The sequence below is a fragment of the Paramisgurnus dabryanus genome, chromosome 14 (assembly GCF_030506205.2).
Source record: "Paramisgurnus dabryanus chromosome 14, PD_genome_1.1, whole genome shotgun sequence".
Classification (NCBI taxonomy): Eukaryota; Metazoa; Chordata; class Actinopteri; order Cypriniformes; family Cobitidae; genus Paramisgurnus; species Paramisgurnus dabryanus.
The window spans coordinates 5,003,120-5,030,952 of record NC_133350.1 but is presented as its reverse complement, the minus strand read 5'-3'; the positions used below and the strand labels follow the sequence as shown (position 1 = coordinate 5,030,952).

General features: G+C 37.6%; 1 protein-coding gene across 2 annotated transcripts; it reads right to left on the bottom strand.

The window, feature by feature from the left end:
• Positions 1–98: 98 nt before the first annotated feature.
• On the bottom strand, positions 99–25,844 carry LOC135718851 (leucine-rich repeat-containing protein 38). 2 transcript variants are annotated; one of them, XR_012335054.1, is made up of 3 exons: positions 24,247–25,844; positions 5,159–5,580; positions 99–1,990 (listed from the first exon to the last, which is right to left on the bottom strand). XR_012335054.1 is itself a non-coding variant. In XM_065241174.2 (2 exons), exons 1-2 carry the CDS (start codon positions 24,872–24,874, stop codon positions 5,333–5,335), a joined length of 876 nt encoding a protein of 291 aa, XP_065097246.1. In that variant the 5' UTR covers positions 24,875–25,844; the 3' UTR covers positions 3,981–5,332. The 2 variants fall into 2 exon arrangements, 1 of the variants encoding a protein (XP_065097246.1); XM_065241174.2 differs by lacking the exon at positions 99–1,990 and having other exon boundaries at positions 3,981–5,580.
• Between the last annotated feature and the right edge of the window lie 1,989 nt (positions 25,845–27,833).

Here is a 27,833-nt window from a genome sequence, read left to right as displayed (position 1 = left end):
CCAACTGTTAGGGTAATTTAACCAATAAATGTCTATATTTGACCCAACCATGGGCTAAAACAACCCAGCATCCTGGTCTAAAACAACCCAGAATATGTTAATTTCAACACGATCTCAAAGGAATTAATACGTATTTTACAAGGTGGACAATTTCTATAAATTCATATGACGTCATTCAAGCATTTTAGTACAATTTCCCTTTGACTCTGTGTTAGGGATGGTAGGGGTGCCCGGGGCAAAACTAACGCAGGGTTAGTTGGAACACAGACTGTTTACATTGTTCAAAAGACGATCTCCTGCAAATTATTGGAAATGTATAATGTTTTTCCAGAGAGTTATTGATAAACGAGTGTTTTGATGGCATGTAAGTACATTTTTTCATCATATGTTTTGTTTTTGTTTTTTACATTTTTAAGGTAAGATACCAAATCCAGTGCTATGTCATATTAATCAGTCTTGTTGACTAAAACATAGCATCTTTTGAAATATGTCTGCAGCTCTTAGAATCTTTTTTGGTGGGCTTAAAAATATTTTGACCCAGCGTGGTTAACTGTAACGCTGTGTTACATCTAACCCCTCAGCACTTACGATATGAAAACCGTTAACGTTAGCGTAATTCTTGCCGTTGCTTAAAATAGGCTACACACGAATGATTGCTGGCTGCCAACAAAATAAATGTGCCTGTCTTATCAAAAATCATATTTATTTTTGTTCAAATTTATTTTTGTTCATATCTTTAATATTGATTGAATAAGGTCACGCCAAAAATTGAAATCATAATGAAATGAATGGCTAAAATCAGACTTTGATGCTCACTATCTCAGAATTTGATTTTGAAAGTATGGTTTGTCATAATTGTGCTGCTTTTTTCACATATTTAGACATTTGTATCCATTTATAATTGAACTATTGTTAGAAAAGGGCTGGATGAATGAATACAGTGTTGATACCTGTCTATTATAGACAGATATATATATAAACAATATCCACTTCAAGCATATAGACAAGATTGTATTGAAATATTTGCCTGCAAACTTAATTTTAAGCAAGTGTTACAACTAACACCCTGCCTGTTACTTTTAACCGCACCTATGGGGGAAGTTGTAACGTTTGCACTTCTGTCACGTTTGATGTAATTGTCCACGAATGGTAAGTACCAGAAACAAACTTAAAATTTTCATTTGTAACAGAGATGTGTGTGTTGCTTGTGTAAAAATATAATTAATCAAACTCAAATATTTTTTGAATGATTGAGCCAAAACCAAAAAGTGTTAGGTTGTGCCCCGCTCTCCCCTACTTACTGTTGCTTTTTTCTATCAATCATAAGTTTTTTTGTACGATTCACACAAATTCATACAAATTGGCCTCCTCGTAAATACGTAACTATTTCCTGTGAGATTGATTGATTAATTTATAACCCGTTAATAAAGTCTGTTCCTTTTTGACCCAACCATGGGTTAAAAACAACCCAGTTTGCATATGATGGCCTGGGAGATGTCTATAACACTATTGAAATAGTAATGACAATGCCAGTTTTGACTAACAAACACACAAAATACATATTCATAAACATGTATTGGAATTTCGGGGATGGTTGAACACAACTATTTAAGTACATATGTGAAAAACATATGAAATCATACAATATCATAAATATTATAGCTGCAGATTTTTTGCTGATATCATGCTACAGTCCAGCTTTAAAAGATGTGATTGTGCATATGAGTCCTAATTTACATTACATCAATATGCAGACCTGCCTCTGACATCCAACAAAATATATGATAGCTGAGGCATGCAAGCAGAATGTATGTTCCCAGAATAAACAAATTAAACAGTGGCCCTTCCATTCCCATAAAATATCTTAGACAGCAAGCACACGGTCTCCTTCATTTCTCACATCCAATTAATTATTCATGCTTAGCAAAAAGGAAGTTGTGATACTGGGAAAATATAGCCACGTGTTCTCAAAATAGCACATCCACAGCATCTGTTCCCGGACAGCAGCAGTGGGAACAGAAAAATATGTCAACACATGAGATATTAATGAATGTAATACTTATTATTGTGCAAAAGACCCTTTAATAAACTAACTTTAAAAAAATCACCTGATTCACCATGACACATAAAGCCCTTTAAACGAAACAAGCAAGCACGCTACATGACCTCAAGCATGTGGACGCCCTTGAAGTGAATGGGTTTGGCTTGGTCCCTTAAATCTTAATGCTACGGCATTGTCATCAGACAATGACAGTCTACAGAATTGAGTGCGTCCAACATTGTGGCAACATTGTGGGGAGGGCCCTTTCATGTCCTGCATAACAATTCCCTGTGTACAATGCAAGGTCCATAAAGAAATTATTTACTGACTCACGGTGTGGAAGAACTTGACTGGCCTACACAAAGCCCAGATCTAAACCCTAATGTACACCCTTGGGATGAATTGGAAAGCTGGCTGCGAGCCAGACCCGCATCACTCAACATCTGTCCCTGACCTCACTGATGCTTTGTGTCTACATGAGAGAGCACAGTCAAAAGAGGAAGCTGTTACCCACAACCTTCAAAAGGAAAATTGATTTGAAATGAAACACAACACATAGACTTATGGGTGTGGGTTTTGGGCATCCACATACTTTTGGTCATACAGTGTATACACTCTCAGATAAAAAAAAGGTACAGAAGTTATCACTGGGGAATCACTAAAAGGTGCATATTGGTACCTCAAAGGTACACATTGGTCCCTAAAAGATACATGCTAGTACCTAAAAAGTACATAAATGGTACATATTTGAAACTTTTTAAAGGTACTGTACTGTTCCTGTGACAACTTTTGTATCTTTCTACGAGTGTATAAAGAAAAGCAAAGACAAACAATCAAAGGTCTTTATCTGACATTCGTTAACCATTTCAATCGTTTGGAAAGGGTAGGTTATCATTCAAACAAGGCGTATACTGACAAAAATATTTTCTTGATGATACTGACAGTATGTGGAAATGTATGACATGTAGTTATATAATATATTAATATTAATTGACACTTGACAAAGACACATGAATGTACAGTGGCCCCAAAAAATATTTGGACACTTAAGCCATACTTATATGAATGTCATCACATAATAAAATATGTGCAGGGAAATTATGTTAAACCTTTTCACAGAATTGACTTTTTGGACAACCAAATGGAAAATTGTTATTTGTACAAGATGCATGATGTTTCCTAACATAGTAAACACATTGTAGTTCAGCACTTTAACTATGCCCATCTATTGAGCTTGACAACAACTATGAAGTGTCCATGAGTTCAGTCTTAAAGGGACACTCCACTTTTTTGAAAATATGCTCATTTTCCAGCTCCCCTTGAGTTAAACATTTGATTTTTACAGTTTTGGAATCCATTCAGCTGATCTCCGGGTCTGGCGCTACCACTTTTAGCATAGCTTAGCATAATCCATTGAATCTGATTAGACCATTAGCATCGCGCTCAAAAATAACCAAAAAAGTTTTGATATTTTGCCTATTTAAAACGTGACTGTTCTGTAGTTACATTGTGTACTAAGACCGACAGAAAATTAAAAGTTGCGAATTTCTAGGCGATATGGCTAGGAACTATACTCTCATTCTGGCGGAATAATCAAGGACTTTGCTGCCTTAACATGACTGCAGCAGGTGTAGTGATATTATGCAGTGCCTTAAAATAGTCCCCTGCTATTGAAAGGTACCAAGGGGACTATCTTCGGGCAGTGCGTAATATCACTACGGTACGCCTGCTGCAGCCATGTTAAGGCAGCAAAGTCTTTGATTATTATGCCACAATGAGAGTATAGTCCTAGCCATATCGGCCTAGAAAATCGCAACTTTTAATTTCCCGTTGGTTTTAGTACACAATGTAACTACAAAAGAGTTTAAATAAGAAAAATATCGAAACTCTTTGGTTATTTTTTAGCGCAATGCTAATGGTCTAATCAGATTCAGTGGATTATGCTAAGCTTTGCTAAAAGTAGTAGTGCCCGGAGATTGGTTGAATGGATTCCAAAACTGTAAAAATCAAATGTTTAATGAGCATATTTTGTCCTTTAAAGGGATAGTTCACCAAAAAAAAGTTTACTGTCTTTCATGTTGTTACAAACCTGTATAAATGTCTTTATTCTGATAAACATAAAGGAAGATACTTTAAGGAATGTTTGTAACTAAACCGAACCGATCAGAAGCCCCAATGACTTCCATAGTATTTTTTTCTTACTATAGATGTCAACATGAGGGTGCATTATTGCACTTTTGGGTGAACTATCCCTTTAATTTAGAAAGGAATAGGCTATATATTGTTTGATAATCTCATGTCAAATTAACATCTTTTTGTGAATAATTTCGCTTGAAAGTGCACTTGTGCTAAAGTTTAATCCATTACCATATTTTATTTACTTTAAGTGTGGCTTAAAAGTCCAAATAAGCAGGGCCACTGTATTCATTATGCCAATATATCTTTAAGACACAAAGGACACTAAGACATTTGTAAAGCAGTAGTATGTACTTATCTCCATCTCATAAATATAGTATTTGGAAGTCACATTAAGGGTAAATATAAGTATGCTAAATAAATGTAATCTTGCTAAGATCACAGGATATCTTTAAAGAAAAATAAATCTATATTCCAAGACACATGAACCACGCAGCGACCCTCAGTCTAAGCATTCTTTGGCAGATCTGGGCCAAGCCAGTCCACTTAGTGGTTTGAGGGCGGAAGCAACTTAAACCATTTTAAAGTGCATTATTTGACACGGCTATTTACACGAAACTATTCTAAATATCGTGTCTTTTCATTTAGGTAATGCCTTTTGAAATCCAAGTTCCTCTTCTCCTATTTTAAATGGCTTCTGTCACAAATACTGGCTGTGTAAAGCTATAACTGATATATTTGACTTCTACCTGCTTTTTATGACTTTGTTTTCTGTAGATCAGTCCATTGCTGTCTGCCTGTGCTAATTTGGCACAATTAACAAGTAGCACAATTTTATTTTGCTGCCTTTACTGTGTTTACTACATAAATAGAAACTCTACAGACAATATTATTCAACACTGAAAATGTTACTGGAGGACAAGGTCTTCAAGAATCTCCTGTTACACGGAAATCCCTGGATGTTTGCATACTAAGGCTTACCCGCATACCAGAAGTCCAGTAATGCATACTAGTCATTTTAGTAGCACTGTCACCAGATACATTTGTCCAACTGAGAAGCCGGTGACCACAGAGCAGAGTCTTAATGTTTATCTCTCCGCTACTCCAAGTCTTGGCTCTGAATCAGATTAAAGGTAACTCATCTCATCCTCCTCCTCATTCTTCGCTCTCTTCTTCATCTCCTTTGGTTCCTTTGCTCCAGCGCTGGAAACAGTGTACGGTTGACGCCAGGAAGAAGCTGGCCATGATGGCGGCCACAGAGACGGAGATGCCCGAGAAGATGATGATGAGGAAATCCGTGAGGGTCAGGGTCATCTGACATTCCCGAAAACTGTCCTGGGAAAGCTGGGTGAGAGGCACGCGGCGACCGTCGGTGGGCAAAGAGCACTCCATACTCTCTATACCTGTATAAAAGAATAAGAGAAGTTACCACAGTTTATTAATGGTGGATATAAAGTGCTTGGATAAATGTGGATACTGTACAGATAAAGTAAACTAACATACAATTTAGATTTGGCAGACACCTTTATCCAAATAATTAATTGATCAGATTCGGTGTTCCCTGGAAATCCAACCCATTGGGAATGCAAGCTGAGCTACAGGAACATATTTAGATCTACATAGACTACAATGCCCAAAATATTTGGAACAACCCATTTAAACCATGGGTTTGGCTATGGAAAGATATTTAAATGACACATTTGACATACAATAATATGCTATGCTGTAACATTTTTTAAGTTTAACAAGTAGTTTTAACTTTCTTGACTAGTGAGCCTGTCCAACAGGCAATACAGGCTCCACAACAAGACGAGGACCCTCCACGCATAACATTATTTTGTCAATGCACAAATCTCTTGGACGCGATCAGCAGGCATTATGCAGGGATCTTATTGATTAAAATAAGGATCACAGAGATGGTAGGTGAAAAAACAGGGATTTAATAAAATGATAAATTCTCCACACAACAATCAACAGTAAAATGATAATAAGTACAAAACATTAGTATAAATAAAGACATAAAACATTACAAAATAGGAGCAGAGTGGGCTAATTTGCATAATGTTAATGACGCGCTTGCACTTGTGGAGGTGTGTCTCATTGCGCATGCTTGGAAATTAAATGTTTGGGATTATGGGTAATGTAGTATTGTATAACAACGTAATGTTTACGTTACATCTTTCAATAAAGAAAAATATACCTTACAATAAAGTTTATTAGTTAACATTACTTTACTACATTAGTTAACATAAACTAATAATGAACTGCACTTATAAAGCATTTTTTTGTCAATGTTAATTTAAACATTTACTAATACATTATTCAAATGTTAACATTAGTTAATGCACTGTGAACTAACTTGAACAAACCATTGACAGCTGTATTTTTATTAACTAACGTTAACAAAGATTAACAAATACAGTAACAAATGTACTGCTCATGGTTAGTTCATGTAAGATAATACATTAAATGAAATACACAAATGAGACCTTGTAAAGAGTTACAGTATTTTCAGCTTTACATTGTTTATGCGTATGCTAATTTAAAACCATAATAAAAATGTTCCTCACCCTTTCTAAATGAACCCATATAAAAAACACTATTATACTACATAATTTACTGTAGTAAACTGTAGTAAAATTCTTACATAGTAAAAAATATACTATAGTAAGGTTCAAAAACAGTATACAGAATACTATATCACCCTATTGTAATTATTTTTTATTAATATCAATAATATTTGTATTGATAAATACAGTACTGTAGCTATGTTGCATTATAATAACATTGCTTAATATTTTGCACTTAATAAAAACTACACTTAAATATATCAATTTTCATTTTTGTGTGTTTTAATTTCACTTGTCAAATTGCAGTGCTATGAAAATTTTTACAGCAGTGGGAAGCATTTTCATGGTCTCACCTAGGGCCCCATAACCCCAAGGGCTTGGCCTGCTATTGAGGGGTTGGTATAAATTACAAAAAAATAGTTGAATGGGCTTCAACCCATTAAACTCTTTATAATTTATAGTAACTTCTACCTACCTAGTCAAAAAAGTTGAAATTACTAATTCATTCAAGTTGTTTAAACTTACACATTTAAGTGCAGCAAGCAATTTTTACAATGTAGAGAATACATTAACATTGTGACCACAGTTTGGGTACTAAATGACCCTTGTCTTTTTTGGCATGGCTCCAGCCATAAAGTAGAACAATTTGGCCATATTGCAAATGTATAAACTACGGCTGCCATGGGTGTAATAAATATGAGGTAGATTCCCTCAGTCCACCTCTTCTGATGCTGCATTAACTAAAGTCAGTGTTACTATAGTAAAACCATAGTATAGTTATGTAAGAACATTCAATACTGCTCTAAACTATATGGTGAATACAAGAACCTTGCATGTTGTCTGAATATCTGAATACTGATATCTAAGGATAACATTAAGCTTATTAGATGGATGCTGAACTGCCTCCTGAATACACAACTGAGACAATTTAATGACCTAAAAAGTATTAGTTTACAAAATAGATGTAAGGACTGTAGTACTGGACGGCCATCCAGATTAGATTTCATTTGACACAAATTGAATTCCTGGACTTGTGTCAATTTCCATTCCGTTGTATAAGAACATCAGATTTCATTTGTACTCATGCCACTGTTTGACCTGAACATAATGTAAGGGGAAAATAAAACGGCCATCGCTCACTTATTCAAAACGAAAGTTAAACACACAGAGACATTCACAGTATGAGTCCTCTGATACACTGCTGTGTGTTAATGGGACTAAATCAAGGACATTTAAGACTACAGCTCATAATCATGAAATCCACAGAGAGGAATAACAACTTTCACTGTACTGACACTATTTAATCAGTTTGCGTTCAATAAATGTAAATGATATATTTGTGTAGTCTTAATAAGATTGTGATTAGAATTCATGCGGAAACATTAAGGCTAAATGAGCAGAAATAAAAATAAATGACTGAGGAAATAAAAAATTAAATGCGCTACGAAGATAATATCAAGAAAGATGTGTCACCTTAGTGTAACGCTTGCAGAAACATGAAATAAAACAGCAGGAGCGTGTCTACAGCAAGATCTGCAGATGATGAAACAAGCAACGGGGGGTTTTACTTTAAATCTGTCACATTAATAAAGCTCAGTGTCTTTTAGAGAGGAATGAGAGTTCGATCTCATTGCATTGAACAGTCAGGTCATCTGATGCACGGGCGTGTGAGCTTCTGTGTGGGAGCTGTAACTATATCCAGCAATAGTTCACAGTTTGTGTGGGATAGTCATACAACGGCAGAAGATGAGAAAAGTGTCTGAAAAAATCTAATGTCTCACTTGTACTGTAAAATACTCTAGGAGTCAAACATTTTACCATAAAACATTGCACAAAATACTGCAAAATGCGAATCTCTCGAGTCCTTCATCATGAAGTTCATTGAGAAATTAAACATAATGAAATGAGTGGTTGGGTAAAACATGGGGACTTGTAGTATAGTAATTGAAATTCTTGTGCAGTAGTGATTTTCATTCTGTTTTCCTCACAAATATTTCACAAACAGGAATCACTTTATTATTACAACATGCATTATTGTTGTTTAGGCAATTCACAACAATGCTTTTTTCTAAACACATGAATGCCCTTACAAACTGGGTGAATGTGTGACATCTTCCCCACTTCTTACCCCAGAACAATAAGCTTATGATTTAACTATTAATTAAAGGCGGGGTGCATGATTTTTTAAAAACAGTTTGGAACAGGCAGTCGGGCCGAGTACCAAAACACAGAGTAGCCAATCAGCAGTAAGGGGGTGTCTACTATTTTTAGTGGTATCGGCCGCATTTCCGATACTGGGATTGGAAACTGAACAACCCTAGTGATTTCAAATGTCAACATTGGCTTTCAGAGATCATGCACCCCGCCTTTAAATCAGATGTTTGCAACAGTATCTAGATTGAGAGAACTGGTGTAGAAGTAGATTTGTGTCCGAAGTCTCCAGCATCTCAATTTGTTACTACTGATGATACTGATCATGCAGATTAGTTTTATAGTGAACTAACAGGAATAATAAACAGTAGCCAGTACTGTAAATTCACTATACAATGTTTTACAGCGTGGTCTACTGTATTTAACAAATTCATAAGGATTTGATGTAAAACAAAAGCCTTTCGAAGGCATTGTAATTATAGGCTTTTACATTTATGGCTTCTTTCTTGTGGCAGAAGCTGGCTAAGCGCTTTTATTACGGTTATATAATTGTTGAATTAGTTTGCAATAGACTGTCAAGTGCAAATGTTTCTGGCAGCTCTGTCCAGACAAATCATTCGCAACTGGCCACATTAAACCGGAAACATGTCGACGTCTAATCACAAACAGTCATTGACTGATGGCTCTTAACCACAGACTCGCAAGCCATTGAATTTGTCAGGATATTATTCACAGAAAGATATTAGTCTGATGAAAGCTCCTATTGCATTAACCAGACCTCAATGACAGCCAGGACTAACCATGACATGTCTCCAATGTGAAAAAGCCATTATAGGTTACATTAACATTTGTGACATGCATGGTAAATGAAACAACACAAAACATAACAGTGAGAATACTTCCAAAAACACATAAGGCATAACACTGATCTGATTGATGAAACTGGTGGGTGGATGCTGCTGGAGCAAAATGCAGTTTTATGGAGGGGACGGTACAACTCAAAACACAGTTTAGGTTTTAAAGTCTGTTGTGAACGCACATGCATGTATTGATTTAACCTGTGAGAACATGCATTACATTTATGTATTTGGCACATGCTTTTATCCAAAAATATAAAATCAGATATAAGCAAGCTAGTCAAAAGCGAATGATCTATATTTAATATACGTTTGGGCAAAAGCTGAATAAAGTTTATAATGATCTTCCCAAAAAATTATAGCGTATATCAGTCCTTCCAGAAAAACGCTGATATTTTTGTGATTGTTGTGGGCAAAAATCCTTGATCTTGCGGCACGTTTTCTTAAAAAATGCGATGTAGTGTGTGGGATATTTATGCAATTTTATGGGATGAAATTTGTAGGAACTTGCAAAAATTGCGGGAACTTGCAAAAACTTTGCAGCTTTTCCATGATTTTCACGTCACATAATCAGATCACTTCATAATGTTCCCATGGCAACAGGGGGCATGGCTGCACATTTTCAACTTTCTGCTAAGATATATGTGATTTTTGCTACGAAAATTTGGAGATTATAAAATCATGCAAGCCCCGCATATTTTGCACTCAGAAATCTGCAATTTATGATGCAAAATGCAGCGTATTTGAAAAAATGCGGCTCCGGCATAAATATGCAGACTGATTATGCGTTGAATCATGTAATAGCATGTCCACGTTCTTCTGGAGAGACTGATATATGCTGAAGTATTGATTTCCACCACCAAGAGGAAGTGTAATGTGAGACAGCAGTCCATATGTGTTTACAGGTCATGCTAACTCACTAAAGGATGAATGAGATAAATGGCCTTTATTTATATTCTCATAGCTTCTTCACAACACTCAAGAGGCCTATCACTTTAAGGGTGCCATATTCTGTCTGACCCCGCCTCTACCTGTCTCCTCCTGCATCTTAAGACTTCATATACCTGTTCAAAATGTAATTGTGTTTTTCTATTTTCTCTGAAGTGCATTCTGTACTCTGAGGGAGAAAAATGTATCAATACTCAGTGCGGCAGGAAAAAATCTTGACCTCAATGCATTGTGACCTGGTTACGCTTTCAACGTGATTTATTTCCACCACAGCTTACTTTACCGAGTGGCCTGGGTAGACGGCTATATGAGAAATACGTGTTGGAGAAGAAAAGGGTCTGTGAAAAGTATACTTATATTTCATAAGCCGTGCCAGTTCTAGGACATTTGTATACTTTTTCTATTCATGTGTGTTTTATTCATGAAGGCAAATAATAAGACATATTTGAACCCATTTTGTTTTTAAAATACTTATATATTTATTTGATCCTGCACCGGTATTTAATTTGGATGTGCGTGATTCTATCATTTTGATTTTAAAATACAACACATATTAGATTTAAACTCGTTTTTATTAATAGAATCGGCACGTTTCCCTCTCAATAAAGAGCTGTAAAGTGGAGCAGACAACATTATTCAGCAGAGATATTTTATATAGCACTTAATATTTAAAGAGGAGTGTATGCCATGAGTCTGAACATTTCCAAAGTTTAGGTTTAAAATAAAGCTCTTTAATACAGCTGTCCAAATATATAGTCACTTTTTTTAAAGGGGACATATGATGAAAATTTGACTTTTTCCATGGTTAAGTGCTATAATTGGGTGCCATGTGCTTCTATCAACCTAGAAAATGTGAAAAGATCAACCCAGTAACTTAGTTTTGGTAAACCATTCTCTGCAAGTATGTGAAAAAAATAAGTAATTGAAATTTGGCTCCCCCTGTGATGTCAGAAGGGGATAATACCGCCCCTTAATCTGCACTATACAACAATGACACTGCAATTTAGTGCAGAGCCCATTTGCATTTTAAAGGACACCTCAAAAACGGCACATTTTTGCTCACACCTACAAAGTGGCAATTTTAACATGCTATAATAAATTATCTATATGGTATTTTGAGCTAGACCTTCATGTACTCTGGAGACACAAAATATTTATTTTACATCTTTAAAAGTCTTGTGAAATGTCCCCTTAACATAAATCTACACAGACAAATGTTCAAAAATGGTCTTTGTCACTGGGGCGATACCTATTTAAAAAGTACTCTTTTGCATCTAAAGAGTTCATATAAGTACCTCAGAGGTACATTTTGGTATCAAATTATACATATTTGTGCCTAAATGGTACAAAAGGGACACGCGAGAGTTGTCGCGGTTACGTACCTGAACTAAAGTAAACTTACAATCTGTACTTATTTATCGGTTTGGCTAGTGGCTAAACTGATCTCCGAAACAAATACCTTGTCGAAAATAAAATGTTTTGGTTTGCTTAAGATGAGGGAAGACGATGAGCATGAATCACAACTGTGTGGAGAGGTTTGGCTGCCAGGAAAGAAATTAAAGACACATATGTAGGAAGTGAATTTACTTGTCATTTATTTAGCTCGTCATCAGAAATAAACTACACTTTGATTTAGAAAAGTACAGACTGAACCTGTTATACATTATTGATTTTTGTTTACTTTATTAGCGTTTAATTATTCTTTGCATTCCCATTTTGCTATCAGAATGATTTACCTGGGCTTTTTTAGATTCTCTGCTAATGAAGAAATGTAAATGTATATTCTGCTAATGCAAATCATATCCATTACATAATATTATGCAAATAGAGCCATAGGGTTGACTTATTTGAGCTACATAAATACTCTACCGTGCACTTTCTTTATTTAAGTTGTAGTAATCTTTGACATAGTAGAGTAATGCTACCACAGCTAATGGTATTTTCAGCTTGGCAGGTGACACTGGGGACTCTCTATATACTAGATGCATTGCAGTGTGTAAAAGTATGTCAGTGTAAATTTAGGTCAAATGACTTCTGTTTCAAAGTTTAGCATCTTTTTACTTAAGGTACAGTACATGTTGACACAGCAAATACTTTAAAATTGACTAGGTCCTGTCCACACCCTCAGGTGTGAATACAGATCTGTGAACACCTGAAACGGGTCAGGTACCCGAATAGTGCTAACAGACCCAGAGGAAAACAATCGCACTTGCTCACTTTTAATGAGAGGATCTGAGACGTGCTGTGCCTGATGGTTTCAGGTTTCTTCATATAAGGGTCAAAAGAAGGTCTTCTGTTTAACATGCATGCAGAACAGCTGAGTTTAAACCATGGGATTTTCTCTAATCTTACAACTTAAAATGTTGTTTTTTTGCAGGTAAATTACCCGAATAAAATGAAAGGCCTTGGTTCAATGAATATCTGAGCAGTATATACACACTAATAGTTTGGCACTTTCGATTGCCAATAATCCTGACTTTTATGAGTTATAAAAAATAAACGCCAGCACGCCACCATTAGACTTCGTCAAAGCTCCTTTTGATGGACTCATGATCTCACTTAAATCCATATTTCACTCCTCAAATCTGTTTTAATGTCAAACATTAATAAGAATGAATGGCACTTTCTCTGGAGAATGGAAATGATAATACAGTACCATGGTATACTGAGGTATCATACCGTGATACTTTTAAGATACACGCAAATGAATACCACATTCATATTTGTGGTATATTCATAGATGTTTTTTTTTATTAACAGCTATAAGCAAAAATAGTGGGCATGATAAAAACAGTAGCAAAAATTCACTTTATCAAAGCTATCTGTGAAACCAAAAGGCTGAAAACGTAAGGTATTATTATATGCAAAAACTTTGCAACACAAAGTATGTGATGAACTTAATGGCTAAAATCAGAAAACAGTGAGGAAGTGAACAAGTGAGCAATCTGTGACACCGTAAAAACAGCTTAGGTGTTATTAGACAAACCGCCATGTGATGTTGGCAGTTGATGGATTAAATTCAAGATTAGCGACGGGTAAGAAGGCCGAAAGCTCTGGGCTAACACGCTTTTCCTCCCGATTGATTTACCTGGCCAAACTGAGCCTGATATTGGAGTCTGGCACCCAACCCAACTCCATTCAGACCATTGGCCGTCGTCTCATGAATAGCCGGTGTGGATTTCAGCATATTGACAGCCATGCCTGACCTCAGCTTAACTCTGATGGCACTCTATTATGTAATACTACACAGCTACTCAATAGCTCTCACACGAGCTGTGTGACTGAGCTCTCATAATGTTAAGATTTTGCATGTATTAGCATACAAACAGAAAATCAGTGCAAAAGATGAAGCGGAGATAAAGGTCAAGGAGAGGCAGAGAATGATGAGAGAGATGGAGTGAGCAATATATCACAGTATAGTAATAATAAGGAAGCTCTCAATATGTGACTCATTCCCATCAGGAGGGGTTTCCCTCAATGAGCAACTCTGTGATGTCACAGACACATGCAAATGATCCGAGCAGTGCATACTTCGCATGCCATGACATAGTTTATGCATACTTACTGTAAATAAACACACACAAAGTCTCGCAGTGGAAACACGCCACATGGCAGTCTGGATTCAGAGTTTCATTAAATGAAAATTACAGATTATACCACACGCGTGTAGACATATTTGTCATTGGTTACATAATGGGAATATATGCAGAAAGTATGCAAAGCATGCTGGCTGGGGTTTAGCCAAGATAATCACAGATGGTAGGGTAATATCTGGCACATATTATACACAAAAAAAATCATTCTGCAGTTATATTTTAAATGTGATAAATAACCAGACTGTGGATTTTTTTAACTTTAAAGGGATAGTTTACCCAAAAATGAAAATAATGTCATTAATGACTCACCCTCATGTCGTTTCAAACTCGTAAGACCTCCGTTCATCTTCAGAACACAGTTTAAGATGTTTTATATTTAGTCTGAGCTTGTTGACCCTTCATTGAAAATCTATGTATGGTATACTGTCCATGTCCAGAAAGGTAATAAAAACATCATCAAAGGAGTCCATGTGACATCAGTGGGTCAATAAAAATGTGTTGAAGCATCAAAAATACAGTTCGGTCAAAAAAAAAAAAAAAATCCGACTTTATTCAGCATTGTTTTCGCTTCCGCGTCTGTTGTGAAGCGCATTCGTTAGACTAAAGTCACGTGACTGCAGTGACGTGGATGACGTGTTATCCTCACACATGTTTGCAAAGTTTTTTTTTCAAACTTACAGCGTGTGTCTCCCTCAGACTGTAAACAAAGCCCAGGCGCACAAAAAAACAGCTGGGGCGCACCAGATAACACGTCAGCCACGTCAGCCACGTCATACGTCATCCGCGTCACTGCTGTCATGGGACTTTAAGGGCTCGTTATAGTTGTGCGTAGGTTCTACGGCGTAGGTTCCGCGTTGGTTTTCATTTATACTTTTGCATCGCCGTCCGCGTCGACGTGCAAACACACGCGTGTAACCACAATAGCAGCACGACTGTCAAAGAAGAAGCAGCATGGCTAGTTAACCCACAAACGAAGAAGAAACAGCAACAAGGTGTGTATGATTTGAGAAGACCAGCAATGATGGAAGTAAATAAACAGCGACTTTTGTTGCAGTTTGAGTTAAATCACTTCTCAACTTGGCTCATCTTTGTTCTCACCGTCGCAAACGGAAATACCTATGACGCACTTTTTTTACCTGACGGGAGGGGTTCTGGTGGACCAATCACAGCGCTTGCACTCCGCGTAGAACTGACGCGCTGTTAAAAATTTTGCGAGGTGCACGTCAGGCTACGCAGAGCTACGCACAGGCTACGGATAGCTATGGCGTAGAACTTACGCACGACTATAAATCGGGCTTTAGTCTCGCGGTAGAGAAGACAATGCTGAATAAAGTCGTAATTTTTCGACCAAAATCTATTTTCAATGCTTCAACACATTCTAACCACCCACTGATGTCACATGGACTACTTTGATGATGTTTTTATTACCTTTCTGGACATTAACAGTATACCATACGTATATTTTCAGGGTCAACAAGCTCTCGGACTAAATATAAAACATCTTAAACTGTGTTCCGAAGATGAACGGAGGTCTTACGAGTTTGGAACAACATTAAGGTGAGTCATTAATGACATTATTTTCATTTTTGGGTGAACTATCCCTTTAAGTCATATGTAACACTGTCTGTGAAATCCAGGCTATAGTCTCATAATCTAATTATAAGATTAGGATCATCAAACATCACTAATTTCGATCTTTAAAGATTATATTTTATTTACATTATGTTGGATAATTTTATGCAAAAAAAATCACCAAAAAATTACTTCAGCTGGGTTTTCAGGTACTGTATGTAGACTAAAGATAAATTGTGAACCTGCAGCTCGGCGGGTACAGCTTTGTACTACCAGCAACACCAAGGTCACAGATTTGATCTCCAGAGAACACATTAATAAAACAGATGTGCTGAGATTTGCATCGGATAAAAGAATCAGTCACATTCAGGTGTAGACCTATCTTAATACACTTAATAAATCAACAAGCTGAGATGACTTTATAAGGTTTCATCTAACGTGTCTTGGGTGGAAAACACTGGTTGTAAATCGGTTAAAAAGGCAACTGTCAGGACGGCCTGAGGGCACAATTATAAATTATAAATGGACTTTGTTCTTAACCATGAGCGGCGATGAAAGAGGTGGATCATGTTTACACCTGTTTCCCTCATGAATGATTCACAGCGGAGGCTGGAGGTGGACTGAGAAAGCACATCCTCATGAGCATGAGGACACAGTGTATTTCAAGTTATTTCACTAAAATCATTCTCATATTCAAACAATTCACAATTCTTCCCTCTATTAAACATCAAGTTCAAAGGTTATACATTTAAAGGCCCATCCATCCATTAAATCATTACATCAGCCATTATCCATCACAGTTCACTCCACCAGGCAGCCTAGTTTGTGTTTAGGGCACACGATCACAGGGGAAATCAGAACGTGTGAAAGTGAGCACCAGCGCAAACAAGCACAGAACATGTCTACACTGGTTGTATACCAGCAACCGCAAACATACAACAAACACTGATGCTGAATCTGTCTGTCTGCCTGCCTATTGCTTTTGGTTAAATCATGAATATTTCGTGTGCGAAGACATTTTTCCATCCCTCTTCCACACAATCCAATTTCTTTCCGATAGCATGATAAGCTGCTTTCACACTTTCAAAAATTGATTCCTGTGACCATTAGCTCAAGTGATTTGGTCAAAGTGATATAAATCAGACCTGGCAGTGATTGACTGTAATGAGCTCTGGTTTATTCTGAGTGTTGATGCTCACAGATGAGCTTCTCTAAATGAGCATCCATCTGTCAAACATCACTGAGTGACAATGCTTGGGGTGCTGTGATACTGATGAAGCAATATTCGATATACAGATTATTAAGACAATGCTATTGAAAACAACTTTAATGGGTGATTTATACTTTTGCGTAGGACCTACGCCGTAGCCTCTATACACTGTAGGTGTGCATCTACGTGTAGTTTTCATTTATACTTCTGCGTCGTTGTTCACAACCCTTGCGGTCCGCATAGAACAGATTTGCGGCCCTCGAATGAGCAGTCACGAGCCGCCACTGACTTAAAAGATTAGTCAATTTTCTTTAAAAAAATCCAGATAATTTGCTCACCACCATGTCATCCAAAATGTTGATGTCTTTCTTTGTTCAGTCAAGAAGAAATTATGTTTTTTGAGGAAAACATTCCAGGATTTTTCTCATTTTAATAGACTTTAATGGACCCCAACACTTAACAGTTTTAATGCAGTTTAAAATTGCAGTTTCAATGGAGTTTCAAAGGACTCTAAACAATCCCAAACGAGGCATAAGGGTCTTATCTAGTGAAACGATTGTCATTTTTGACAAGAAAAATAAATATATGCACTTTTAAACCACAACTTCTCGTCCATCTCCAGTCCTGTGACCTTACGTAATTGTGTAATGATCTGGAAAGGTCACGTGTTACATATATGAAACGCACATTTGCAGACCATTTTAAACAATAAACTGACATTAATTAGTATCATTCCACATACAACAACGTCGGATCGGTCCTCATTTCCACACTTGTAAACACTGGGGTGTAGTTTCGCATACGTCATCCGTGACCTCTTGACGTGATGACGTATTGAGTGAGGTCGTGCTGGCGTGTCAATGGATAGACGAGAAGTTGTGGTTTAAAAGTGCATATTTTTCTTGTCAAAAATAACAACCCTTATGTCTCGTTTGGGATCGTTTAGAGTCCTTTGAAACTGCAATTTTAAACTGCATTAAAACTGTTAAGTGTTGGGGTCCATTTAGGTCCATTAAAATGAGAAAAATCCTGGAATGTTTACCTCAAAAAACATAATTTCTTCTCGACTGAACAAAGAAAGACATCAACATTTTGGATGACATGGTGGTGAGTAAATTATCTGGATTTTTTTAAAGTCGCAATGAAATTGAAATGAAAAACTATATATGTATTTTTAATATTGTGGTATTATTAACAAATGACTTATCTGTGAGCTTCATTATTTTTTAAAAATTTGTGTGTGCTCATAATCTTTAATCAAAAATGCAAATCTCCTCCCCTCCTCAAAACGATCTCTCTTCACTTCCGGTCAAAAGTATGGCAGGTGGGCGGGGTCCGGGAGAAGATCGCAGTGATTAGCAATTAGCAACACGACCCAACTTCAAACGATCCAATCAGATCTCGATGGACAAATTCAAATCCAGCCCTGCCTTATTTCATCTCAAAAGCCGTTTCATTCGGATATACGTCACCACGGGGAAAATAAGGCAATCGCTACTTCCGTTTCATGGCGACTTTAAGAAAATGGACTAATCCTTTAAGGAGTCTGTCGACTAATTTTTTTCGACTCGTTGTTGCTGTGTGACGCCGGTCTCTTTAAATGAGGTCATTAGGAGGTGGTCCAAATTCTGGTTGTCCCAGTACCAATTATAAACAAATGAGACTGATGACGTGAACTGCACTGCTTCACTTCCTTTGGTAGTCGCTCTTGAAAGTCGCTCATCATTTGTGTGAAGTAAAATTGTCTTAACTTTGTCGCATGGACACGCCCACTTCCAGTCACCAACAATCACTGTCGATGTGTCACCAAAGTTGCCAAGCTTCCATTGCTCGTAGCTGAAAGTGTGCACGCAGCATAAGAAAGTTTGACTTATTTCAACACATGGCTAGGTCAAAGACAAACCCAACTGCTAGGTTAAATTAACCAATAATTTTCTAGATTAATTCAAACACAACAGTTGGGTTTGTCCATTTTCGACCCAACCATGGGTTGAAACAACCCACCATTTTTAGAGTGTAATAAAAAAACAAGATTTCGTTTAACTACTGTACATTTTGTCTTAAGCACAATGTTAGATAATGCTTTATTCTGAAGCTAGCTCTGATATCAAACAGTGATGCGAAATACAACAGGGATTTTTTCAGTTTTTATTCCAAACACTTCTTTCCTTTATCACTTTTCTCATACTACTAGGAATAAAGGAACTGACGTTTCCTGCTGTTAAGAAATCCATGTTCTCATTAAGAGGATAATCCACGGTGAGCTTTGATGCACTGGATATCTAATAGGGAACTGTATTTCTGACAGAGGCAAAGTATCTCTAGTGTGCCCAGTGGTTCAACAGTAAGGCTTAAGTGGGTAATAAACCATTACACTGTTATGAAGAGAACAGCTACGACATTTAGATGATTTAAAACTCCATAAAGCCTGAACCTTGAGGGAGAATACAGTATATAGATTCTATAAAATCCTCTCGTTCTCCCACTTCACCAAATAGTTCACCAAAATATGAAAACTCTCTCATAATTTATTCACCCACAACTCATCCCAGATCTACAGTATATGACCATCTCGTTCAATCCAGGAAGTTCAATAGACACATAATTCGCCTCTCTTCCTCCCTATCAATGCAGGGGGTTAGGTCCAAATCCATATCAATACCCGGTCCTGAGTACTCTGACCAATGCCTGACATGTCAGGACCATTTTGCTCAGGGACTGGTGTGATTTGTAAATCAGATGACCGCCAAGTGTGAATGGGTTGAAGATTTACCACATGCTCTACACTTACTTCTTGATCATTATCAACAGTGGCTACATCAGACAGGCGTTGTGTGACCCGGTAAGAACTTGCATACAGTGGAGCCAGTTTGGTTGCAAAGCTTGCTTTTGCATCAGACTTGGGGTGCGTTTTTAAATAAACTAAATCCCAGGGGATATATGTAGCCAGCATTGAGCGTAAATCATTGTAGCGCTTCTGTCTTTCATGGCTAGCCTCTAGGGCCACTCGTACATGAGTCATCTATAACGCACACCGCAGGTCCTCAGGCCGACAGATCATGGTGTTATCTAAACAATCAGTAGCTAGCTCTCACCCATAAAGCATCTGCGCTGGGCTAAAACACAGGCTTTCATGAGCAGTCCTTAGGGCAAAACAAATCTGTGGAAGGTATATATCCAATGTAAGATTGTGTACCGTTCACATTTTAACTGGTACGATAGCAGTGCAGGTACCTGAAATTCAGTACCGGTTCCCAACTGTAAATTTTTTGGTACTTTATTCTCTGTGTAACAACAAAACATTTAGTTCTGTAAAAATGTTTTATTTTATTTTTATTTAATTTCTTAATTTTAACATTTTGCCATTTATTTAGAAATGTTCATTATTTTCAGGTTGGTCTGTAGTTTTCTGAAATTTAAGGTATAGAAGCTAAATAAAATAATACTGTATCTTTACTATATAATACAAATATAGGTTAATCTTTATTAAGGTTACAGAAGTTAACCAGTCAAGACAAGAGAGAATAAATATTAATTGTTCATTTTTTGGAAACACAGAGCATCTTATACTGTTTGTCACTTTAGTGCACGGATTCAGTATACATTTATAGAGGGTTTCATCGGACGGTTTCATTCTACTTTGTGTAGAGATGCCCTATTAGTAGTATTTAAAGGATTAGTTTATTTAAAAAAAAAAATCCAGATAATTTCCTCACCACCATGTTATCCAAAATGTTAATGTCTTTATTTGTTCAGTCGAGAAGAAATTATGTTTTTTGAGGAAAACATTCCAGGATGTTTCTTATTTTAATGGACTTTAATGGACCCCAACACTTAACTCAACACTTAACAGTTTTAACGCAGTTTTATATTGCAGTTTCAAAGGACTCTAAATGATCCCAAACGAGGCATAAGGCTCTTATCTAGCGAAATGATTGTCCTTTTTGACAAAAAAAAGCACTTTTAAACTTTCTCATCTTCCTCTGGTCATGTGACGCGCCAGTGCGACCTCACGTAATACGTCAAGAGGTCACGGATGACGTATGCAAAACTATGCACCAGTGTTTACAAGTGCAGAGAAAGAGGACTGTTCCGACGTTGTTGTATGTGGAATGATACTAATTAATGTCTTTGTGTCAGTTTATTGTTTAAAATGGTCCGCAAATGTGCGTTTCATTATGTAACACGTGACCTTTCGACGTCATTACGCAATTACGTGAGGTTGCGCCGGTGCGTCACACAGCTGGAGAAAGAAGAGAAGCTGTGATTTAACAGTGCATATTTTTTATTTTTCTTGCCAAAAATGACAATCGTTTCGCTAGATTAGAACCTTATGCCTCGTTCGGGATCGTTTAGAGTCCTTTGAAACTGCAATTTTAAAACTGTTAAGTGTTGGGGTCCATTAAAGTTCATTAAAATGAGAAAAATCCTGGAATGTTTTCCTCAAAAACATAATTTCTTCTCGACTTACCAAAGAAAGACATCAACATTTTGGATGACATGGTGGTGAGTAAATTATCTGGATTTTTTAAAGAAAATGAACTAATCCTTTAACACATTTTCTCTCACTTCTGTGTGTCTCACAACAGCAGCTAATAATCCTGATGCAAATCGATCAAGGATATCTTTCTGAAGGTCTAATGAATTTTGTAGAGTCAGTGACCATTTTCACCCTCTGTCTCAATGTATGCACCTGTCTTTCCAGGCTGTCCTGGGGCTTCACCTTGCCCACTATCCATGCTATCATCAGTGTTTGAGCCCTGCTTTAATGAACACTTTTTTTGTTACATACATCAATTTAGCAAAGAAATGCAGGTGCAAAATCCTATTAAAACCTACTGTAAGTAAAGTCCATATAGATGTATATCATGCAGAGATAAATAGCATGTAAGAGACAAACACAGTCCAGTCCTCTGGATATGCATATTCTAAAGGTCACTTTAGACTATTTGTAGTTTTAACCTGCTGCTAACGCCCTGAAGTTATAAGAGCTCAGTGATGCAGAAATAAGTAATAAACATGAGGTGAGATGCGTGCTCCTAACTCAATTCAGAGTGCATCAGTGCGGGTACACCGAGGGCTTGGCTTCATTTTTTGCCCCCGGACTGCTGCGGACGCTGATGCTGATGTATGCTTGGCTCTCGGCTCTTTACAATTCATTACAGCTGCTAATGACTTCTGTGAAAGCCCATGATCAATTTATTTGCAGGAGCCACTGAGGGATATCATATTTTACCCGGTGCACTAAACTTGTTTTCAATGCCCAAATCAAAATTCTCATCAGCCAAGGGAAATGGAATGTGAACGTAATGAAAACAGCGGCCGGTGGGGAGTTGACAGTCAATGTGATTTTCTCTTTACAGCGGTTGCATCATAAAGAAATGGAAATCGGTTTTTACAAGCTGTTCTGTGCTTACTCTTTATGAGCAACTCATAACGTACTATTGCATCACAGTAAGTTAAAATACCCACAAGACAAGGTCAGGTTCGTGTGTAAACAAACAGGGCTAGAAGCTCATCTGTTCAAGCTAAATGACAGATAATGGAGCTCTGGGGTCGTGTGGTGTTTGCCCATTAGATATAATGTTTGTACAGATGATTGGTTTTCCATTTTATCTACAGGGAAATGACACATGTGACTAAGAGTTTATGTCCAGTTGTTTAATACTACTATTTTACTTACGTTTAGGAAAAGGAATTAGAAATGTATTTGTCCACAACAAAACACTGAAAACTACATAATGTACATCCAGTGTAAAAAATGTTGGGTTGTTTTAATGCATGTTTGGGTAAATATGGACAGAATCAACCGTTGGGTCATAAATAAACCTAGGTTTGTTTCAACCCAAGTGCTGGGTTGTTTCAATTCAATTCAATTTTATTTATATAGCGCTTTTCACAATTGTTAATTGTTTCAAAGCAGCTTTACATGAATAGATGTAGGGGAAAATACAGAATAATAGATAATATAAGAAGCAGAATACAGCGGCTAAGAATAAACCTTACAAGCGAGCGTAGTATGTAACGTATACATGAAAAAAACCCTAGGAGAAAACCCCTGTGGAAAAATACATAAGAGAGAAATACATATATATTTATATAAACACGATAGGGATATAAAACGGGTAAGTTTCAGCCTATGGTTGGGTAACAACAACCCAGCATAGGTTTATTTACAACCCATTTGGTGTCCCAATTTTGTTAAAACGTATGTTTGTACAGGTACAATGCTTTCAATACAGCTTATTATATATGTTATAAAACAATAGCAATATTATATTCTAACATGCAGCTACTAAGTTTATGTTTTGTTTTATATTTGGCAATATAAAGAAAGAAGCCCCCGAGAGGATAAATACATGCGTCTTTCTAATACAAGACATCTTTGTGACTACGAAATAAGTGTCTGGTGGAAATTCCCTGGACGTCAGCCACATCATTATCCGTTTCACAGAACAATTCTGAGCTCTTCACACCAGACAATGAGACGAATTTCTGTATAAGCCGATTTTTGCTATTGTGACCCTTTCTCTGGAGTACGATGTACTCTTTAATTCTCTCTCTCCCTTAGGCACACAAAATATGCACACAAAATATGTCTTTATGTCTAGAGACAATGCCTGTACATTTTTTCTAGAACAAGCAGCTATACTGAATCTACCAAAAACTGTACTATGGTAAGGGGAGTACTATAGTAGTTTCTTCATGACATTTAAATCTAAACCTGAATATACAATGACAAACACATTATTAAACTGTTTATTACAGCAAAAGATGACTGATTATGGCTGCCCTTTCTGTAAATACCATGTCTTTAACTGGCTAATAATATATCAAATACAGACGCACACCAGGCTGATTGAAGCATGCGTTACCATATGTGTGATGCACATCTGACCATCACAAACCGATCACGAGCTTTGCAAAGGTCAGGGCATCACCATGCTTCTGTACTGTCCTCAATTGTCTGTCATTAGTGTGGAAATCCCTTGTAGTCATTGTGGGGGTGGAAAAGAGCTATATTTAGATGAAAGAGGTCCCTTATTTAAACTAGGGTAATAGGAGAATCATGTCGTACAGTAAAGCTTATGCAACAATTAGATGGCTCTATAATAGCAAGCTAGCTTTAGGGATAATTGCACAGATGTCAAATTCAAGGACTCACCATGAGGAAGCTTGCGACTGTTCTCCATCAGCCAAGTAAACAGGTTGGCAAAGTTGCAGTTACACACCCAAGGGTTGCCTTCTAGCCGTACCATCCGGAGCGAGGGCAGTTGGCTCAGGGCACCCACCTGTAGCCCAGATAAAGCATTGCGTTCTAGTTCAAGTTCACGCAGGGATGTGAGACCCGTGAAGGCATCTTCGTTGACCATGCTTAAGTAGGGGTTATTGCCCAGGCGCAACTTAATTAGGCTCCTCGACTCTCCAAAAGTCCCTTTGGGGATCTCAGTCAGGTTGTTGCAGCCGAGGTCCAGGAAAACTAACCTGGAGGAAGTGCTAAGGGTGCCCGGCTCAATGCGTGACAGCGAGTTGTTGCGGAGGTCAAGATAGACCAGGTCACTGAAGAGCACTAGGAAGTCCGAGGGAATACGTGGGATCCAGTTGTCGGCCAACAGCAGTCTTCTCACATCCAACGGGATCTCTTCCGGAAGATGGGTAAGTCCTCGTCCGCTACAGTCTACGGTGTGAGGGTCTGGACACAGGCAGGTCGCTGGACAGTTTTCCCCTTGAGTAAAGAAAGTTAAGGATAGCAAAGCAAGGACAGGCTGGAACCGGCAGACACATGGCAACATGGTCAAGAAAGAGGGACGAAGAAAGAGAGGGAATAGGGATAGAAGGGAACAGGTGAAAGGTGGTGATGAAGGTCAGAGGGCAGGAGATTAGGAGAGGGAAGGGGAAAGGGGAAAATGAGAAGGTAAGTAGAAGAATCAGTGCCGGCACATCAGCATCCTGCTGCCTTGGACAAAAAATCCTAAAGAAGCCTCGACATGGAGCTGCCGGAGATAGAAGCGGATGTTGTTTTCCGAGAGATCATCTAGCAAGCAGCCCTAAAGTGACGAGCAGACTGGCTTTGAAGGCACGAGGGGAGGAGAGATAGCAAGCTGTGGGAGGGAGAGAGAAAGCATGAGAGAGTGAGAGAAAGGGGTGGAGATATTCGCACACCGAGGTAAACCGAGACAAGAGAGGCAGATTGAGTAAAAATTGCAGATTGGCGGTGTGGAAGAGGAGGGGGCTCTTCCAGCCTTCCTCTGGCAGTTAACCCACAGGCGTGAGGCGAGGACAGAAGCTTGGCTGCGTGACACAAAAGGATTCAGCACAGAGCGCCTCCGTCATGGTGAGCAAACAGTGAAATTGTTGCATCCCTCCATTTGTCTCTCAGTTGAACGCAGGAACGACTGCTCGATCGGCGACTGTGAACATGACCCTTGGCTCTTGGGTGCTGTTGTAAGTGAACTGTCATGGTTGTAATGAGAAAAATTCCTCCAGAGATTTAAGCGCATGGAAGCGGAGTCCTTTCCCTCTCTCTCCCGCGTGCCGTGCGATCCCAGGCACGACTGTGTGTGATGAGAGATTGTACGGTACGGTTTTGCAGCTCTGTTGCTATGGTGAGGAAACCCAAATATCCATAAAGTAGTTGTCTGCATGCAGATTTGAGACGAACGGGGGAAGTCTATCAGCTTGCTGTCTATTGGACTGCTTTTTTTGTGTTGTTTTGCCTTTTATATGTAGGGATAAGCTGATCATGCAATCAACACTTGATGTCAATTCCTAGTGAGATAGATTACTAATATTATTATTATTATTAGAGAAATTATTATTATAATTATACAATCTCTAAAAAAATAATGAAACAAGCATATATACTTTTAAATAAAATGATTACCTCTAATAATAAATAATAATATCAGCCTGACCTTCATATGACATAAATCATATAAATTTCAAACCAATCCCTACATTTTTCCTAAGCTTAATGATTTTATTAAGCAAACATGAGTTAATTAGAGAAGTTTCTGGAAGCAAATGGCGCGTTTCCCTTTATTTAACTCACATTGGGCAGTCAATCATTGCTGGTTAGTAAAGGACAACTGGGCGGCGCTAGACAGCGTCAGACTCTGTGTCCCAAAGCTTTTTCAACATCTCCAGACAGGTAAATGGAATTAGAAAATCAGTCCTTTGTCACGACACACTGAAAGGCATGCAACTACATGAATTGAATTAAAATAGGCATAATGGGGTCATACACTGTAGACATCAGCCTGCAATCAAACAGTGTATCTGAAAAAGTTATTACTTATAATACTGTAATTTAAAACACTCTTGCTGAGAAAAGGCAAGTTGTAAGCTATAAAACATGATCCATGTGTTTATATAAGTACTTAAAATGCCAACTTCATAAGCAGCTCACAATGTTTTAGAACAGGAAACAGTTTTCATTATTATGAATGTTAAACATGTGAGTTTTAAAGACTTTAATTAAAGCATTAAAAATTGATTTTAATCATTGATTTCATTTGCATATTAATCTCTGACATGTCCTTAGTCAATAATAAAGATAAATCGCAAAAATGACTTTAACTGGGTCACCTATTATCAATAATGCTAACATAGCCCAGTTGTGTTTTATGGTAATTTTTTCATGAGTGTATACCTTCGTAAGATTCGCCATCTTCATTAATTATTTATCTCTCCTGTCCTCTTGGAAATCCTGACACCATGTACAGAGTAAACCAGTGCAGATCCCACAATAAAATGAAACTGGAGATGTATCTAGAACATCTCTCATAACTTCCATAATGGTGCATGCTCCCAAAGGTAACGCTCTCTATTGAAGTTCCATAGTTAACTTTGCATGTGTAAAATTAAGTCTCCCTACAGCCAATCCCCTTAGACCTCAGATCGGTCCAAGAACAGAAGCCTTTGAAGCATCCCTCAAATTATCCCAGGAATGAGGCCACATTAACATAAAACTGCACAATTAATTAGATACACATGGAAAATATGTTCAGGGTGGGTGTGGCCACGACTTTCCATTTCACTGTGAATAAATAGCATACTTTATACATACTTTATAAAATTGGTGCTAACAGCACTAAAAGCTCATAATCATAGGGGAACCATATTTAGTGCTGTGTAGCACCTATAAAGAACCATCCGGGGGTGATATAGCACTACTATAGCACCAAATATGGTTCTATATAGCACAATATGGTACTACATAGGTGCTAATGACACTTAAAATGGTTCTCCTATGATTACGAGCCAGTGAACCACTTTTAGTGCTATTAAGCTATTTGTTTTTAGTGTATGGGAAAACCTCATTTATTTATTTACTTTGTCAGGCCATAATTATTAGGACGCTTCCTGTTTAAACACAGTACTGTAGATCACTGATTGGTCTGAGAGAATCGTCACTACCAGCATCATCACTATAAAATTAGCTTTACCTTCATGCTAGCTTGCGCTGTCTCGAGCAAACATTTTGTAATCTGTACTCTGCTATAAGTTCCCAAACTCCCTTTTGGTGATGAAAAATAGCCACAGGTTGAGAATCAGGAACACCATAACAGTTTATTTTTTGTTTGTGGCGGCACATTTGCGCCGTGCACGTCCGCATATATGCTTAATTGCAACTTAAATGAGGCTCAGCGGAGCGCATCAACCGATGCCACGGGTGTTGAAACTGTCATGTGACACAGAGGTAGAGATAAACGCAATGTGCAAACATCTATTTGTGGAGGCCTGTGGCCA

Coding starts and splice junctions, on each gene's coding strand:
- LOC135718851 (XM_065241174.2), bottom strand. CDS start 24,874: ATGTTGCCATGTGTCTGCCGGTTCCAGCCTGTCCTTGCTTTGCTATCC. Junction 5,581..24,246: donor CAGTCGCAAGCTTCCTCATG/GTGAGTCCTTGA, acceptor TCTTTTATACAG/GTATAGAGAGTATGGAGTGC.